We start from the raw sequence: 14,906 nt of genomic DNA on the forward strand, positions 1-14,906 counted from the left end.
TCGAGCTTGGCTGTAGCGTCGGCGGGATCTCAGCCTCATATCGACCTCGGCTCGGGATGCTATCGAACACCAGCACCAGCTTGAGGTGGCAGACCCGCTCGACAGCCCCCTCCCCCTCAGGGCTCAGGGCCTCAGGCTCATCTCTGTTTCTTTCCCCCCCTTTCCCTTCTCTCTGACTCTCCTCGCTTGGTCTTCATTCCCTGGCGGCGACGACTGGGCGAGCGGCAGCGCCATTCGCCACGTCTTCGCCCAGCCCTTTGCCGGCGAAGAGCATCCACCAGGTATGCCCTTCTCTTTGCTTCTGCTGTGCGAGACGGAGCACCCCAATCTCTAGCAAAACTATCTGTATTCGGATCTGACCCAGTTACAATATATCCTGTCCTGTGCTGGGTCGGCCCCTGGTTGGGGTACGAGCGGGTGCCTCAATAACTGAAGAAACTCATGTGCCGTCTTGTTTTTCAACAGGATATGTGTGACCTTCATTGCTGAGGCAGATTGACTGCTGTGCCTCTGCCTTCTCCAAGTGCCGGGGGCGCAAGGCAGGATCACGGCCATGGAACCTCATAAGCTTCGCTTTGTCAGATGCCCCAGATGCAACCAGCTTCTTGTTGAATACCCCTCCATTCCAGTTTACAAATGCGGTGGCTGCGGCACTGTTCTCAGAGGTACATATCACCCCCGTGATTTATCTCCTGTTACCTCATCCTGAAAATTCCATGGTTTCATGAGCGATTTGATCGATTTGATCATTATCAATTGCATCATGCAGCGAAAAATCGAGCACAGGCACAAGCTGGCTCGGGATCCGATCAACACAACAGCTTTCCGAATAGCCTGCAAGGATCCCCTCAGAGTAGCAAATCAATTTGCTCTGATGAACAGAAAGCTGCCTCCTCTGTTGATCAGCCTCGTGTTGATCAGCCTTGTGAAGCCACGGTTGATGGAAGCATATCCTCCAGTATTGAAAATATCGATCCCTGCAAGGGCGCAATTCCAGAAGGAGTGATGTCCGCGGCAGACACTTTAACCCATGATGAACATCTGAATGAGGAAGCAGGCTCCCTAATTGATGGGAACATCCAAAACTCAGAAGAGGATATGGTAAAAGAGATACATGACAAAGACAGTGGAGTTGGCACTAGCTCAAATTTGACTGAAAAACTTGGAGACCTTGACACAAGTGAAAATCCAAATGGTGGAAAAGTAGATGGTTTTGCCACTAGTGATGTGAGTACACTGAATGGGAAAACTGAAGTTGTTCACAGGAAGGAGAGACTGCAACCATATGAACGAATGCAAGTTGAATCTCATGAAGCCCTGATTGAAGAGTTGGAGAGGTCGCTTTCATTCAGTAGTGATGATGAATACTTCTCGGATGAAGCAGAAAACGTCGGGCTTAGTGACGCTTTGCGTAATCAGATGGGTAGCCGCAGATTTGTGCTAGGGGTCAAAGCGAATGATGCCTCCCGGAGTGATCCGCATGGTCGGTTGATTGAGGAACTAGAGATGTCTTTCAGCGATGCAGAAGAGCCAATGGAGCAGCATGCTGTTGTTGTAGAGAGAGTTCATGGAAATGTGCATGATATGCATCCACAGAACCTGGGTGCTGGAAGTGCACATCCATGTGAAGAAAGCCTCTCATCATTAGACGATGGACATCTCAAATACGAACAAACTTCTCATCAAGAAATCAGGCTAATAGGTAATGACAACAATGTAAAGGAGGAGTGCAATACTGAAGAAAACAGTACTGCCAAGCATGCAGCAGAGGACATTGTAAATAGTTCTAGTGAGAGTGCCAGGGATTGGCAATCCATTGATGTTGAAATTGCAGATCCATGTGAAGTGAGCGCCTCTTTAGTTGTTGACAGCAATATCAAAGATAATAGTAATGATGCGATAGAAGAGTGTCATACGGAAGATGCCAGTACAGCCAACCGTGTTAATGGGAATGCACATATTATGGTTGCAGATGAGGACATTGTAGAGGTATCTCATGAAAATGGTAAGGATCAGCAATTCACAGACGCTGAAAGTGCTCATCCCTTTGAAGGAAGCGTCTCTTCAATTGATGATGGGAATGAAAAATTGAAGCAAAGTTTTCAACGAAATGACCTGATAGCAGATGTCACTCAAGAAACGGAAGTGTGTTGCACGGAAGATGAAAACATGAACAGCTATGTTCATGGTATTGAGAGTCTGGTGATTTCAAATGACATTTCAGATAGACCTTGTGGTAATGAAGGGCTAATGGCGGATTATTGTTCTGGAGAAAATAAAGAGAGCCATATGGAAGATCATAATATGGCTAACACTGTTGATGCGAAGGAGAATGTGGCAGCTGCAGATGACCACATTGCAGAGAGAGTTGATAATAATGAAGCCCCTCTTCATTCAGGTGATATGGCTAACACTGATGGTAAGGATCAGCGGTCCCTGGAGGCTGAAGGTACAGATCTAGTTGAAGAAGTCATCTCTTCACTTAACACCGGACATATCAAATCTGAACAATGTCTTCAACAAAATGAGCTAATATCTGATGGCACTAAAGAAAAGGAAGAGGCTGATATGGAAGACAGCAATGCAAGTGCAACTGTTGCCAGAATTTCAAGCCGGTCATACAAGAGGACGCAAAACGAAGTACCTAGCTCTAATAAGAACAAAGAAGAGATATCCTATGGATATAAAGCTAGTCAACTTCGACAGGGACTGTCTCTTGATTCTGAAGACTTCAAGTCAATTCAAAACTTTATCGAGTCGCAGATCGATGGTACCTCAAGTTCTCGTTCAAGTGGGTCTCCAAGTCAAGGGGTTTTGGTCCACAGGACGTCAACCAAATTCAATAATATTGTTAGACATGAGCGCCTCAAAAAGATGGATGAACTAAGAGATCAGCTAAGTAGGCTTTCCAGTGAGAAAATCTCAGAGAAAAGTTATCAGAAGAGAGACCCAGAGTACCAGCAACAATCCAATAGCTGTGATGTTGAGCAGCATCTCCCAAGCGTTGATGGTGATTCCATTCGAAGCTCCTGTGCTCTAGAATCCTATTATGGTCATGGAAGGCCACCAAGGTACCAACCATCCAATTCTTTCTCACCAACCCATACATACCCAAACTGCCATTTTGGACATGCTCAAACACGCATACCTCACAACTACGACCAGTGGGAGTTCAATTCATATTATCAATCCTCATATGCGGAAAGCACAATTCTTGATTACGAGTCACTTAGATCAAGCTACAAGGAGCACAAACGAGTGGTGAGAAAGCATATTTTGCGGCCTCTGTCTGGTGCTTCGCCATACACTATCTGCAACAGCTGTTTCAATTTGGTTCAAATGCCATCAGATATCTACATATCGAAGGCCATGATTGGCAAAATGCAGTGTGGTAAATGCTCCAAGGTCCTTGCATTATCATTTCCTTCAGTACATCAGGCACATGCAAAGATCAGCGTGGATGTGGTCCAACAGTCATACAACCCTGATTGCACAATCCCAACAAATGAGGATATTACTTCTTATTTTTCTGAGTGCCTAACAGGGGGTCCTGTTAGTACCGGTGAAGATTATGGAGCATCGTACACAAGAAGCTTGCCTACTCAAGCTGGATCTAGTAGCCTTGCTGCCACACAAAGTGGCAAGAAGGTTTCTGACTCGGCACTTCATCGACTCATGGGGTATGATTCAGCAAGCCAGTTGTTACGTCATAGCAGAGTGTTTGATGATGGTTATGAGAGCTTTGAGTCAATGGTGCCAGTTTCTACCAGAGTATCCAGAAGAAAGAACAAGTGAGGTCTTGCTCTGAAGTGTGTAACCTTTGGTCCCCTGCAATTAGGATAGGAGGGCCAAACAATTTTGGAGTATGTTTCAGCCGTACAAGTCTTTCTTATGATCTCTTTTCAAAAAAAAAAAAAAGCTTATGATCATGAAGACAAGTAGACACCTGCCTGCAAATAGTTTCAGAACCTTTCCAGAGAACATAAAAGTTATTTGAAGTATTTTAGCCTTTCAAATTCTTTAGTTGTGGTGTACAGACATTACTTATTCTTTCTGTAAATTTTGCCCATATTTCACATCCTACCATTCGTAAAGAAATAAATCCTACATCTTGAAACAAGACTGGGAAATGGTAATTCTAGATATTAGCTAGATTGACACTAATATAGTTCTTCCTACTGATGCTTGCTTCTTTATTGCAAACTTTTCTCTTTGTATTAGAAATAATACTATTGCTTTCCAAAACTGACGGTGGTATGCCACTATGCCAACTAAACAAAGACAGATAGGTTGCACATTATTTCTGCTGGCGCACGCGAATATCACAGGTACATGTGTGGAGATGAAGCGGACTGTCCAACCACCAAATTTTGCAGGTCCATGTGCCTTGTCTGGAAAGACATGCATGATGTGTCTGTCTAATGATCGCAGCAGACAAAGTTGCTGTTGGATCTGAGTGGTCAGGGTGACTTTGCACAGGCTAATACAGCCAATGCTGATGATGTTGTGCCAATGTCATGGAAAGCTAGTTAATGTCATGATGCCAATGTGGCCAACAACTTTGATTATTCATGATGAAGTGGTTTCTTTCCAGTTTGTCCACCGAGTTGATCTGTAAAAGGTAAAAAAAATAAAATTGAAGAGGCTAATACAACTGGAAGCATGGGGCCTCCTGCAAGCCTGGCCATGAAAGGCAGCCTGGCGCCCTGGCCTGGTGTGATGCGGTGCCTACCGAGGATGATACTACTAGTGATCAAGAAAATTGAGGTTCAAGGGACTCTTGTGATGGTTCAAAGTTTGGACTTTCCTTCCTTTTTTTTTTGGTTTCTCATATGAGTATCTGACTATCTCGACGCTGTATACTTGTAACTTCAGACTCGTCCTAATCGAGATTCTATCGGCCATGCCCTAAAAAGGGAAAAATTACCGACCTTCAATCATATTCAGGAAGTAAGCTGGGCATTGCCACGTGAACACAGCTGCAGCGGGCCGTTCGCGCATGTTGTTGTTGTGGTCCGCGAGACCACAGCCCGGATTTTTTTAATTTTTATAAATTTATTTCGTGTTTTGTAAAAATAAATGTTCGAATCAAAATTTGGTAAACCTACGTCGAAGTTGCACTCAGTGCATACATCAATACTTCATCTATCCAACTAGATAAAAAACGACCCAATTTCATCAAAAATTGTTTAGCTTTTAAGCTTTATAGCTATATGGACCAGATAAACATTGGGAAAGCTTTTGAACCTCAAGTTATACGGACCGAACTAATAATGTGAAACACAGATAACAGTAGATTTGCTTCTGCATCGGAAATGACTTGTTTACACGCAAGAATAGCACAGAACTAAAGATTGGAAGTCAATGGATACTATTTGGATGGCCTAAAGAACTCTTCAGCATCCCCCAACTCTCCAACAGCATGCTGACGTGCTATGTCAGTTCCTCTGTATACGATGAATTACCTGTAGCTAGAGGTTCTTGATTCTCAGTCTCAATGCTGTTATCATCTCCCCTGGTCCGATCAATTAATCTTACGACAAGATTTCTAATCTTCCTCCGTACAGGCTTTAAGACCGAAGCGATATGCCATCCTTTCAAGCAGATCCTTCCTATCCGGAGGAGAAACCATGACATTCATAGTCCCCTTCCCTCTCCAGCAAACAATTGCAATTGTGGAGGGATCCTTACAAATAGAATCTACATGCTTATGCCCTGAAAGTTTACAGAAAGTTAGATACTAAGTGATGGTTGCTTTTATCTTAGGATAGGGCATAATAGTACCTTCAAGTAACACTACAACACAGCAACCGGGCATCAAGGATGCAGCTTCCTCCCCAAATCTGGCGTCAACAAAATGAGCAAAGTTGATGCTTCTGTACTGTAAAAGTCGGTGGAAGTCCAGTGGAGATGCATATAGTATCCGCTTGCTGACGTATGGAAGCAGTAGTGATAAGCCCTCGTAGGACAATCTATATGCACATGAACAGCAATCCTTCGATCTATGACTTTCCTGAAAGAAAGCAGGGACCGAGTACCTCACGGTTTGAGTAAAATATGTATTCCAGTGAAAAATAATTGAGTGTTACTAGGAAACCTTGAATCAGTAAAGAACATCATGCGTTTAGAGCACTTTATACTTACAAACATCTTTATACCAAGTGAAACGATCTTAAGCTGCTCACCAACTTCTCCATTCAGCTCCAAAATCTTTTTAACCGATTTTGATACATAATATATTCTTCTTGCATTATCAGTACTTCTAGTCACCAGATGACCTTGGAGTGGGAACGATTCCTTGATGCCAAAGAAGGATATTATGCTCTTTATCACCACTTCATCTTTGAAAAATAGTACAGGATCGACCCCTTTCCACCTGCTTTGTTTTTGCAACTGCATGTCGCCTGATTCTGCTCGACTGCTTTCTACATCATTGAAAACCATTTCAACTTCAGTTGAGTTATCATTTGAAGTTTGGTTGTCTATGCTTAAATTCTGTTGCCTACCCAGCACTTCAGCAGCATCAACAACTTTAGAAACATTGTTCTGTTGGCGTGTCAAAATAGTTTCGTATAGTCTTGTTTCTGGCTCATGTTCTTTCTGAGGTTGCACGATTATGCCTTTTGCAAGTGGGTGCTGAATTTTAGTGCCCTGTATCTGACAGCCTGAAAGAATGTGGAGCGCATTCAAGAATATTAGTGGTCATACTAAGTATGCATATAGGCATATCAGACTATATGAAACTTTCATGAAAGGTATCAAATGGACTCATCCAAAAGAAATTAAAGCATGTGATTACCATTCAAGGGAGACAATTTATGAAGAACTGCGATGAAAAACGCCCCACTGTCTTGGTCATGAGGAACAATCCTCATGCACCGATGCAGTGGGAATTTTGAATTCAGAATGTTAGAAGTACAATCCAATTTTTTATTGGAATTGATAGAAAGTCCATCCGTATCATGATTAATTTTGCTTGTTTCTTCAATGTTGCAATTTCTTAAGAAGCTGCTCCTATTATCTATATTCACTTCAACATCACCACGCATAGTATGGCTTTCCTCAGTGCCATTACTTGAAGGAAACATGCTCGGCAATACTAAATTCTTCCTATCATGTGGAACATCATCATGAGTCTGAAACCAAGATCCTCGATCTTGTACCTGCAAGAGTTAGAAAAAGAACCACTGAGATAACCAGAACAGAACGAGATCTGGTCACCTTGTACATTGTCAAAATGTCAAGTAGGGACTAACTGTTTGACTAAAACACTGAGATGCCCAAGATTGATTCTAAAAAGAATCATAATTTTACCCAAAAAATAAAGAGTAGCAATTATTGCTCCTTCTTTTCTTGATAAGAAACAACTATTGCTCCTTTGTGACACAATTGTCAACTTCAACCAACGTGTAAACAAATTAAAACAATATGTGATGTGAATTGGATCAAAATGCTTGTAGTAATATCATACACATAAAAAAGGAGGAGCCAAAGTAGATGGTATAGGCAGAATATATAGGGGCATCAAGGAAAACATCTCTTGAATCATGAATAAGGTATATGGTATGGTGAAAAGTGACTAATGTAAATGGAGTAATAAAAATGAGAAACCTGTTATGACACATGCTTAATTTACTCCTTTACGTAAATTATAATTAGTAAACTAAGAATCATCCTAAGCAGTATGTTGCATTTGATAAGTGCCAGAACCATGAATCCAGACATAAATACTCACCCCAGGGAATAAAGAAAATATAATTAAGAATGAGCAACCTTATTGAATAAACACATAAAAATAAGGCAACCAAGATATCAACCATGATACAGATATAAGCACACAGACCTTCCAAGTGCTAAGCCCAGGACGCCGGACCAATTCAGGCAGCTCACTAGAAACATCAAGGAGTTCAACAGAGTTTCCACTTCTTCGAAGGAGCTATATGAACAACTTGCAATGAGAATTTATGTTACAGAACAGGAATGTAGAAACTGAATAGCAAAAGGTATTTGTAGGTAGCAGCCTACAGGCAAGGTAATTGTATATATTTAAGTTTTGAAAAAAAATACACAAAAGGAAATAAATATGCTCTATAAAACCATTAAGTTGCAAAGATCCAACTCCTTGAAGTGGATCAGAGTAAAAAGTTGTTTGTACTCTACAGATCTTCTGAGTTCTGATGAAGCAGTTCAGATTGGGGCTTGTGCTTAAGCTGCCTCAAAAAATCCACTTGCATGATCCTGTATCACGGAATGGCATACAAGTTGAATTTTCTGAGGCATCATTTTAGAGTTCTATAAGCTACTGTAATTGCCTTATTATACCATGAGCCAATAAGGCACCCACAATATATGTCTAAACAACTCCAAAAGGTCTTTAACAGCGCAGAGGTTTTGCTCTTTTTAGGCTATAAGTCGCAAGAAAATAACAGCTTTATGTTCAATAGATAAAAAGTAAGAAGATACAATGGATTGTAGATACCTCTGCTACAACAGCTTCATTTTCAACAGGATTCATTGAACAGGTAGAATAGACCATTCTTCCACCCACTTTAAGTAACGCAATACCTAAAGAAATAAGTAAAAATTTGGATATTACAGATTATTAATCTTAAAACTTCAAATAGTATTTTGCTCCCAACTCATATGCAGTGACATTTGTAATTAAATGGTTCATATGATAAACATTACGGAGGAACTATGTAGAAAATTTCTAAGGAGTGTTTAACAACTCATGCTATACTGAGACTACTTGATTCATAGGTAATTCAAAGGTACTAGCTTGATTAGAATAAAAAACCAGTACCATCCCAACAAAAACAATATTAATAAATCCTTACCACGCATAGCAATATTCACTTGCAGAAGATGAAGTTGGTTCCCCATGCCTGAGTTCCTGAACCACAAAAACAGGTTGTGTGACCTGAGGATAAATATAGGGAAGCATAAAAGCAGCAGACAACAAAAGATTCAGTTCTTACCATTTTCTCCACATTTCATGACCCTTGCGAATAGTCCCATCACCACTGCAGGGAACATCACAAAGTATGCGGTCGAATTCTAAACCTTGTGGCTTGCAGGTATCCTTATAAGCTTCTGAATAATCATTTGCAAGAGAACAATCGGGGAAGTTTTGTGCTTCATGGTTTGTTACTATTAGGTTGGCGGTGCACATTCTCTTTGTATTATGGATAAGGAGATCGCATCTTTGCACGTAGAGATCGTTGGCCATCACCTAATCAGTCTCACATGAGGAAGGGATAATGTATAACTGAGGTATTCATTTCTAATAAATCTGTGAAAATTATAACACAAATAGTTCTACTAGCTGGATGTAACAACTAAATACTAGAAAATAATGTGACTAAGGTTTCGTTTCCAAGAATCAGCCAAAGTTATAAGAATGATAGTTTTAGCGCCACATGTAGCTGAAAGATAAATGTACCAATGCTCCTGGAAGTAGTCCTGGTTCTTTTGATTGGTGAATCATCTCGAGTAACTGGAAAGTTTTAGAGCCTGGAGAAGCACACACTGACCAAGGTAGGCAAATAAATGTGAGTCTATATTATTGGATTATTTCGGCATCCAATCTTGAAACAGTAAGCCGGCTTCTATAAAAAGCACAAGATATTTGAGATAACAGAGGAGCATAACACATGGACATACTATCAAGAATATGGTGATCAGGTTGTACGTTCAGAAACAATGGTGGAACCTGCAGAAATATATTTCAATTAATTGAAAAATGAATTAATCTAAGAGAGATGGAAAAAAAACTAAGATATAAGATAATTGAGGTGAAAATAATTCATGAGCAAATTGGTACAAGATGCCCACCATGCTAACAGCCTCTTGCCTAGTTATGTTACCAACCTCACTCTCATGCTTTAGAAACTCATGAAAACTGGAATGCACAAAAGAGTGGACCAATAGAGTAGATTAATCAAGAGCACATCAAGTTAGCAACCGCAATTAATTGTTCAGGACTAGTTTTAAAGAGAAAAACACTATTGCAAAGATAGCGACAGTGAAAGCAGGCATTGCTAATTCAATGATCAACTGAGCCCCTAACTTCCACAATTCTGTAAGAAGCCTTGATTATTATAGAACAAAGGTGGCTAATTACTGGCTTTATCTCAAAAAATTAGATTCATCTATTGAACTACTTTCAATTATCACTATCAAAACTCCTTCAATATGAAATCGGAAATTGAAAGGCCAAAATGAAAGATATGACTGGTTCTGATACCGATGAATGCTCTGTGTTGAGGTGTATTGCTGAGTTTCCCAAAACAACTTAAGCTTTTTGGAAAACTGGTTGGTCACAAAACCCAATACTATTGGATACGTATTAGATACCTCAATACTTCTGACACAATACAACTCAGTTTGAAGCTCACTTCAAGCCTGTCTCAGATATATCCACCCCAACCCCAAATCCCTACCACATATCCACTGATGCAAAGGCAAGAATGTGTCATATTTGCATTAAGTAGACCAAGCAAGATTCATGTCATGGCAAGATTCAAACATCATGCTGCAATCATTACCTCTCAAGTGCCTGATTTTTCCTCAGTTCCTTCCGAGAGAAATTCAGATGCCATGCAAGATTGCCTGGATACCAAGGCAGGGGCCTGATAGCATCTTCTCCATACTCACTACTAACCTTTGCAATGCATTTTTAATAGTACATTAGAAAATGTCAAGGACTGAGTAAGGTGCAATTCAATATACAAGAGAGAAAAGGCAACCTCACTCTCCAAATATCGCCTAAAATCATTTTCCAACTTTGAGCAAATATCTTTATAAAACTGGCAACTGAAAAGAGAAGTAAAGTGTTAACCTTCAGCTTACATGGTAAGCAATAGTAAAAGATGAATTAATGTATTCATGTACCAAATATGCAAAACCAAATTCAGTCTTTGTGAGAATAGCAGGATAAACAAAGTTTTGCATAAGCCTACTGTAAGGTTTGTTAATGGCTCCCCTGAAGTTACCATAAAACTGCATGAGTCTAATAGTAAGTAACAATTAAGTGGATGGTTTACTCATATTCCTAAGAGTAATTTAGAAGTGCAGGTTTTTTTATTGGATTAACATAAAACACAGATTGCAAATGAACTATCCAATGAACCCTCGGACATGACTACTTCAATGGCAGATTAACCAGATATACAAGTCATGGAGCAGCCAGCTTTTGATAACCAAAGGCTTTGGGCCCCGGAAGAGAAGGAGAGATGGGCATCAAGTTCAAAAGCACGCGAATATCATCGATGACAGTGGTCTGTGTGGAATTACGAAAACCAAGGAATCGAATAATTAAAGGAAGACCTAAGTGGCAACCCTGCTTTCGTCTCAGAGTAACCAACGTTACCAGGCGTTGATCCTGAAAGTTGCAGGTAATGGTGTCCGTAGGACACTCATGAAGGCATCCCACTCCTCCTTGTGGACAATTTGCTGCACCTGCCCACACAAACATGCAAGTCAGCAAGTGCAATCACATGCACACATCCAGAAGAACAGTATCCTAAAACCATGTTCCTTTTTCTACGCAACACTACAAATATAAATACGAAGACTAAACTCACCTACAAGATTATCAGGTAACCATAGACCTAGGTTACAGAGTGTTTGTTGTTATGTGATAATGTGAACACATTTGTCATTCCTACGGCAACAAATCGTTCCAATCCCAATAAGCAGTCACCCCAGAACTGGAAAACTAATTCACTTCAGATCGCATCAATGCGTCAAGCTATGTGAACTGAAATAGGTACCGCACCTTATAGTACTCCTCGAAGGCAGCGTTCTCGAGTACTGGTGGCTCCCACGAGGATTTGGCATCACGGCCGGTAGCGGCGGCGGCTGGAAGAGGAGGGATCCGGGGGCTGTACCTCCAGAGGCTCTCGAGCGCCTGCGTGAAGTGGCGGCCCTGTGGCTTCCTTTCGCTTCCCCCGACACATCGCCTCCGCTGGCCGGCGGCGACGATGCGGTGGTGGAGCGAGACGGGGGTCTTCGAGGCTAACATGCCAGCATTGTTGGTGGGGTTTGGGTGTGAGGTGGGCAGTTTGGGGACTTCGTATGCTTTTGGTTTGAGCACAAGTGGGATGGGTCAGGTTCATTCCTGTTTTTTGATTCGGATTTAAATTATTTAGTATTTGATTGAGAGGGTTAGATCCAATCTAATTTTTTATTTAATTAAAGAAATTTTGAGAAATAAGTTGAATGCTATTTTAACACAAGTAGCAGTTATCTATAAGATCCATTTGTCATCCACTCAAAATTTTCTCTCTCCATCATTTTCTTCCTCGTCGAGTTCGATCCGTCCACCCTCCATCGGCTGCGTCCTCCGCCCGTCCCACGCCGGCCACCGTCCTCTGCCCGTCCGCTGTCCTCTGCCGGCCCCGCGCCAGCCGGCTGCCCTGCATAGCACCTTCAATTGCATGGTCGCCGAAGAAATTAGTCGTCCATGACGAGTCTTAGCTCAATCCCTCGGACTTGAAACTTCCTTGCATTGAGTTGAATCCATTTCAGCACTCATCTTCACAAAATCCATATCAAGGACGGCCAGAATCAAAAATTTTCCCACCGGAATCCATGACGTGAGAAGAGCTCGAGCACACCTAGCCTTCGTGTGCACTCGTCCTGGCCGCCCCGCACTCATCTCGGCTTCCTCGACCCTCTGCTCGATCCCCTCACCTTCCGAGCTCTCCCTACGCTTCCCGCAAGCACCGCCCCTCCTACACGCCCTCCGCTCCCGTCCACTGCACGGTTCCACGGCTCCCCAACCTCAGCCACTGGGCGGGTTCCGCCTATGCCGCCCTTTACCGCCTAGCACCGCCCCTGCCCCGGCCTCCTCGCGGGCAGAGGAAGCTCGCCGTGCCCGCCCGCTGTCAGACTCGGGGCCACGGGGCTGTGTACATCAAGGAGTCCGTATTGGGCTAGGGGATAGGACGTGTCCTGTACCTTATTTATGTTATATTCTACCCGCATGCGGAGTAGAACTAGTCGGTACAGAAGGAAACTACTCGAGTTGTACTTGAGTACGATTCCTAAGCTAGTATCAGGCTAGGATTCATGTAACCCTGTCCCCCCGGATATATAAGGGCGGGCAGGGACCCCCTCAAAATATAAGATCACCAGATCAACATCAAGGCAATACAAACCATCATACAGGACGTAGGGCATTACGCATATTTGCGGCCTGAACCTGTCTAAATCTTGTGTTGTCTGCTCCTTCGAGTTCCTGATCTCGGCGCATCCTAACCCAAAACCTACCACCTTGGGTATACCCCTCGGTGGGCAGCCGGATAAAACCCGACAGCTGGCGCGCCAGGTAGGGGAGTGCATCAGAGATCCGCTGGAGAACTCGATGGCTCTTTTCAAGTTCCCCAGTCCCGTGCTCCCAGAGGGCACAACCTTTGTTTTTGGCTCGTGGGTCTGCGTTGCCAATGGCGCAGGCGGTTTCCGTCGGCACATCGTCGACAACACCATCAAGCCAAAAGCACTCGCCTCAAGGCTCGATGACTTTGTCGATAATCTCGACGAGTTGCCGTTTTTTGATTCTGCCAGGGAAACCGAGGCAGAGTCTGTCACTACTATTCCTTTTTCCGCGTTGGAAAAGGACTTGGGCTCTTTGCTCCAGGCTGGGGGCTCCGATGCCACCGCATATCGGGGGGCTGAGGATCACCTGGCCACTTGTGGGTTGATGATCACCACCACCTCCGAAGGACGAATCGTTCATTGGAAGGGGATGGATCTGTCCGATCTACTCGGACATGAAGACCGCTTGGTAGCCCACCTTGAGCCTTTGCCTTTTCAGGAGGGTAGAGCGTTGGCTACCATCACCACGGGCTCGACTGAACTAGTCGAAGCCCCCTCTGAAGAACTCGCAACCCGCCAAGTTCTGATGGCGGAGGAGGGGGATGATGATGCCCTCATCCCCATTGGCGCACTTGACGGGATATCAGAAGACGAAGACACCGCTGAAGCTATGGACGAGAACGACGCCGAGCGCGACGCGCGACGTGCAAGGAACAGAGCTCGTGCGGTTCGTAGAAGGCGGGCCAACGAGCGCATACGTTCTGCACAGCGCGAACTCGACGCTGAATTCGCCGCGGCAGATGAACGTGGCTTCAGGACTCCTGTGGCCAACATTGCTCGGGTAACAGCACTACTCGAGCGAAGCAATGACCCCAACGTTCGACAAGCGCTCCTCTATGCCCAACGGACGTGGGTCCAGCTAGACCAGCAGGCTCCGGCATCACTCATCAGGGACGAGCACGTCGGAGACAGCCGCAGCCAGGCCCCAAGTCGAACAACAGGTCATCACCCGCGACCCCAACGCAGCAATAACAATGATGGTGTGGGCGGGAGTCAGTTCACCGGCGGTAGGCGGCAGCCACCTCTGGCAAACAACTTGAGGCAGCCCAACCCTCCACGTCCACAACCAGACCTTCGCTAGAAGATCAATGAGGGGCGCGATGCCCGGTCAGTCCTCGACTCGAGGCGACGGGAACGCGAGGTAGCCGAGCGAGACGATGTTGACTGCAGTGATCGTTTTCCTGCGTTTACTGCGAGATTCAACAGCTATAAGTACCCGGAGGGTTTCAAGCTGATTGGTATTACCAAGTATGACGGTAAGCAGGCCCCCCAACAATGGCTCCGCTGTTACTCCACTACCATCGAGGTGGCTGGCGGCTCCAACACTACCAAAGTCGTCTATTTTCCGATGGCTTTGGAGCCTGCACCGTTGACTTGGCTGGAAAGCCTCCTCAACGACTCCATCGACTCCTGGGAAGGCCTCAAGAAGGTTTTCATCGATAACTTCCAGGGGGCGATATCCCGAGCAGGAACCCGGCACGACCTCGTCCAGTGCAAGCAAGAGCGCAATGAACTCCTCCGATCCT

At 43.9% G+C, this 14,906-nt stretch overlaps 2 protein-coding genes across 5 annotated transcripts; one reads left to right on the plus strand and one right to left on the minus strand.

Annotated features, from left to right (window-relative positions):
* Window positions 1-93: 93 nt before the first annotated feature.
* LOC112896958 lies at window positions 94-4,117 on the plus strand. Its single transcript, XM_025965096.1, has 3 exons — window positions 94-281; window positions 466-665; window positions 770-4,117. Exons 2-3 carry the CDS (start codon window positions 554-556, stop codon window positions 3,793-3,795), a joined length of 3,138 nt encoding a protein of 1,045 aa, XP_025820881.1. The 5' UTR covers window positions 94-281; window positions 466-553; the 3' UTR covers window positions 3,796-4,117.
* A 1,122-nt stretch (window positions 4,118-5,239) lies between these two features.
* Window positions 5,240-12,062, minus strand: LOC112897214 (tRNA (cytosine(34)-C(5))-methyltransferase-like). Of its 4 annotated transcripts, XM_025965460.1 has the most exons (16): window positions 11,780-12,061; window positions 11,372-11,460; window positions 10,749-10,815; window positions 10,548-10,663; window positions 9,835-9,901; window positions 9,664-9,712; window positions 9,443-9,528; window positions 8,979-9,232; window positions 8,838-8,893; window positions 8,480-8,565; window positions 7,844-7,936; window positions 6,800-7,163; window positions 6,507-6,665; window positions 6,145-6,425; window positions 5,785-6,013; window positions 5,240-5,715 (listed from the first exon to the last, which is right to left on the minus strand). In XM_025965460.1, the coding sequence occupies exons 1-16, from the start codon at window positions 12,023-12,025 to the stop codon at window positions 5,549-5,551; spliced, it is 2,409 nt and encodes an 802-aa protein (XP_025821245.1). In that variant the 5' UTR covers window positions 12,026-12,061; the 3' UTR covers window positions 5,240-5,548. The 4 variants fall into 4 exon arrangements, with proteins under 4 accessions (XP_025821245.1, XP_025821244.1, XP_025821246.1 ...); XM_025965459.1 differs by having other exon boundaries at window positions 6,145-6,665; window positions 11,780-12,062; XM_025965461.1 differs by having other exon boundaries at window positions 6,145-6,665; window positions 10,548-10,658; window positions 11,780-11,832.
* Between the last annotated feature and the right edge of the window lie 2,844 nt (window positions 12,063-14,906).

This window comes from Panicum hallii, chromosome 6, assembly GCF_002211085.1.
Source record: "Panicum hallii strain FIL2 chromosome 6, PHallii_v3.1, whole genome shotgun sequence".
Taxonomy (NCBI): Eukaryota; Viridiplantae; Streptophyta; class Magnoliopsida; order Poales; family Poaceae; genus Panicum; species Panicum hallii.

What these genes read in the sequence shown, in the direction of transcription:
- LOC112896958 (XM_025965096.1), top strand. Translation starts at nt 554, where the DNA reads ATGGAACCTCATAAGCTTCGCTTTGTCAGATGCCCCAGATGCAACCAG. An exon ending in CTGCGGCACTGTTCTCAGAG is followed by an intron (nt 666 to 769) that starts GTACATATCACC and finishes TGCATCATGCAG; the next exon opens with CGAAAAATCGAGCACAGGCA.
- LOC112897214 (XM_025965459.1), bottom strand. Translation starts at nt 12,025, where the DNA reads ATGTTAGCCTCGAAGACCCCCGTCTCGCTCCACCACCGCATCGTCGCC. An exon ending in CACTTGGTATAAAGATGTTT is followed by an intron (nt 6,014 to 6,144) that starts GTAAGTATAAAG and finishes GCTTTCTTTCAG; the next exon opens with GAAAGTCATAGATCGAAGGA. An exon ending in TGTTGTAGTGTTACTTGAAG is followed by an intron (nt 5,716 to 5,784) that starts GTACTATTATGC and finishes GTAAACTTTCAG; the next exon opens with GGCATAAGCATGTAGATTCT.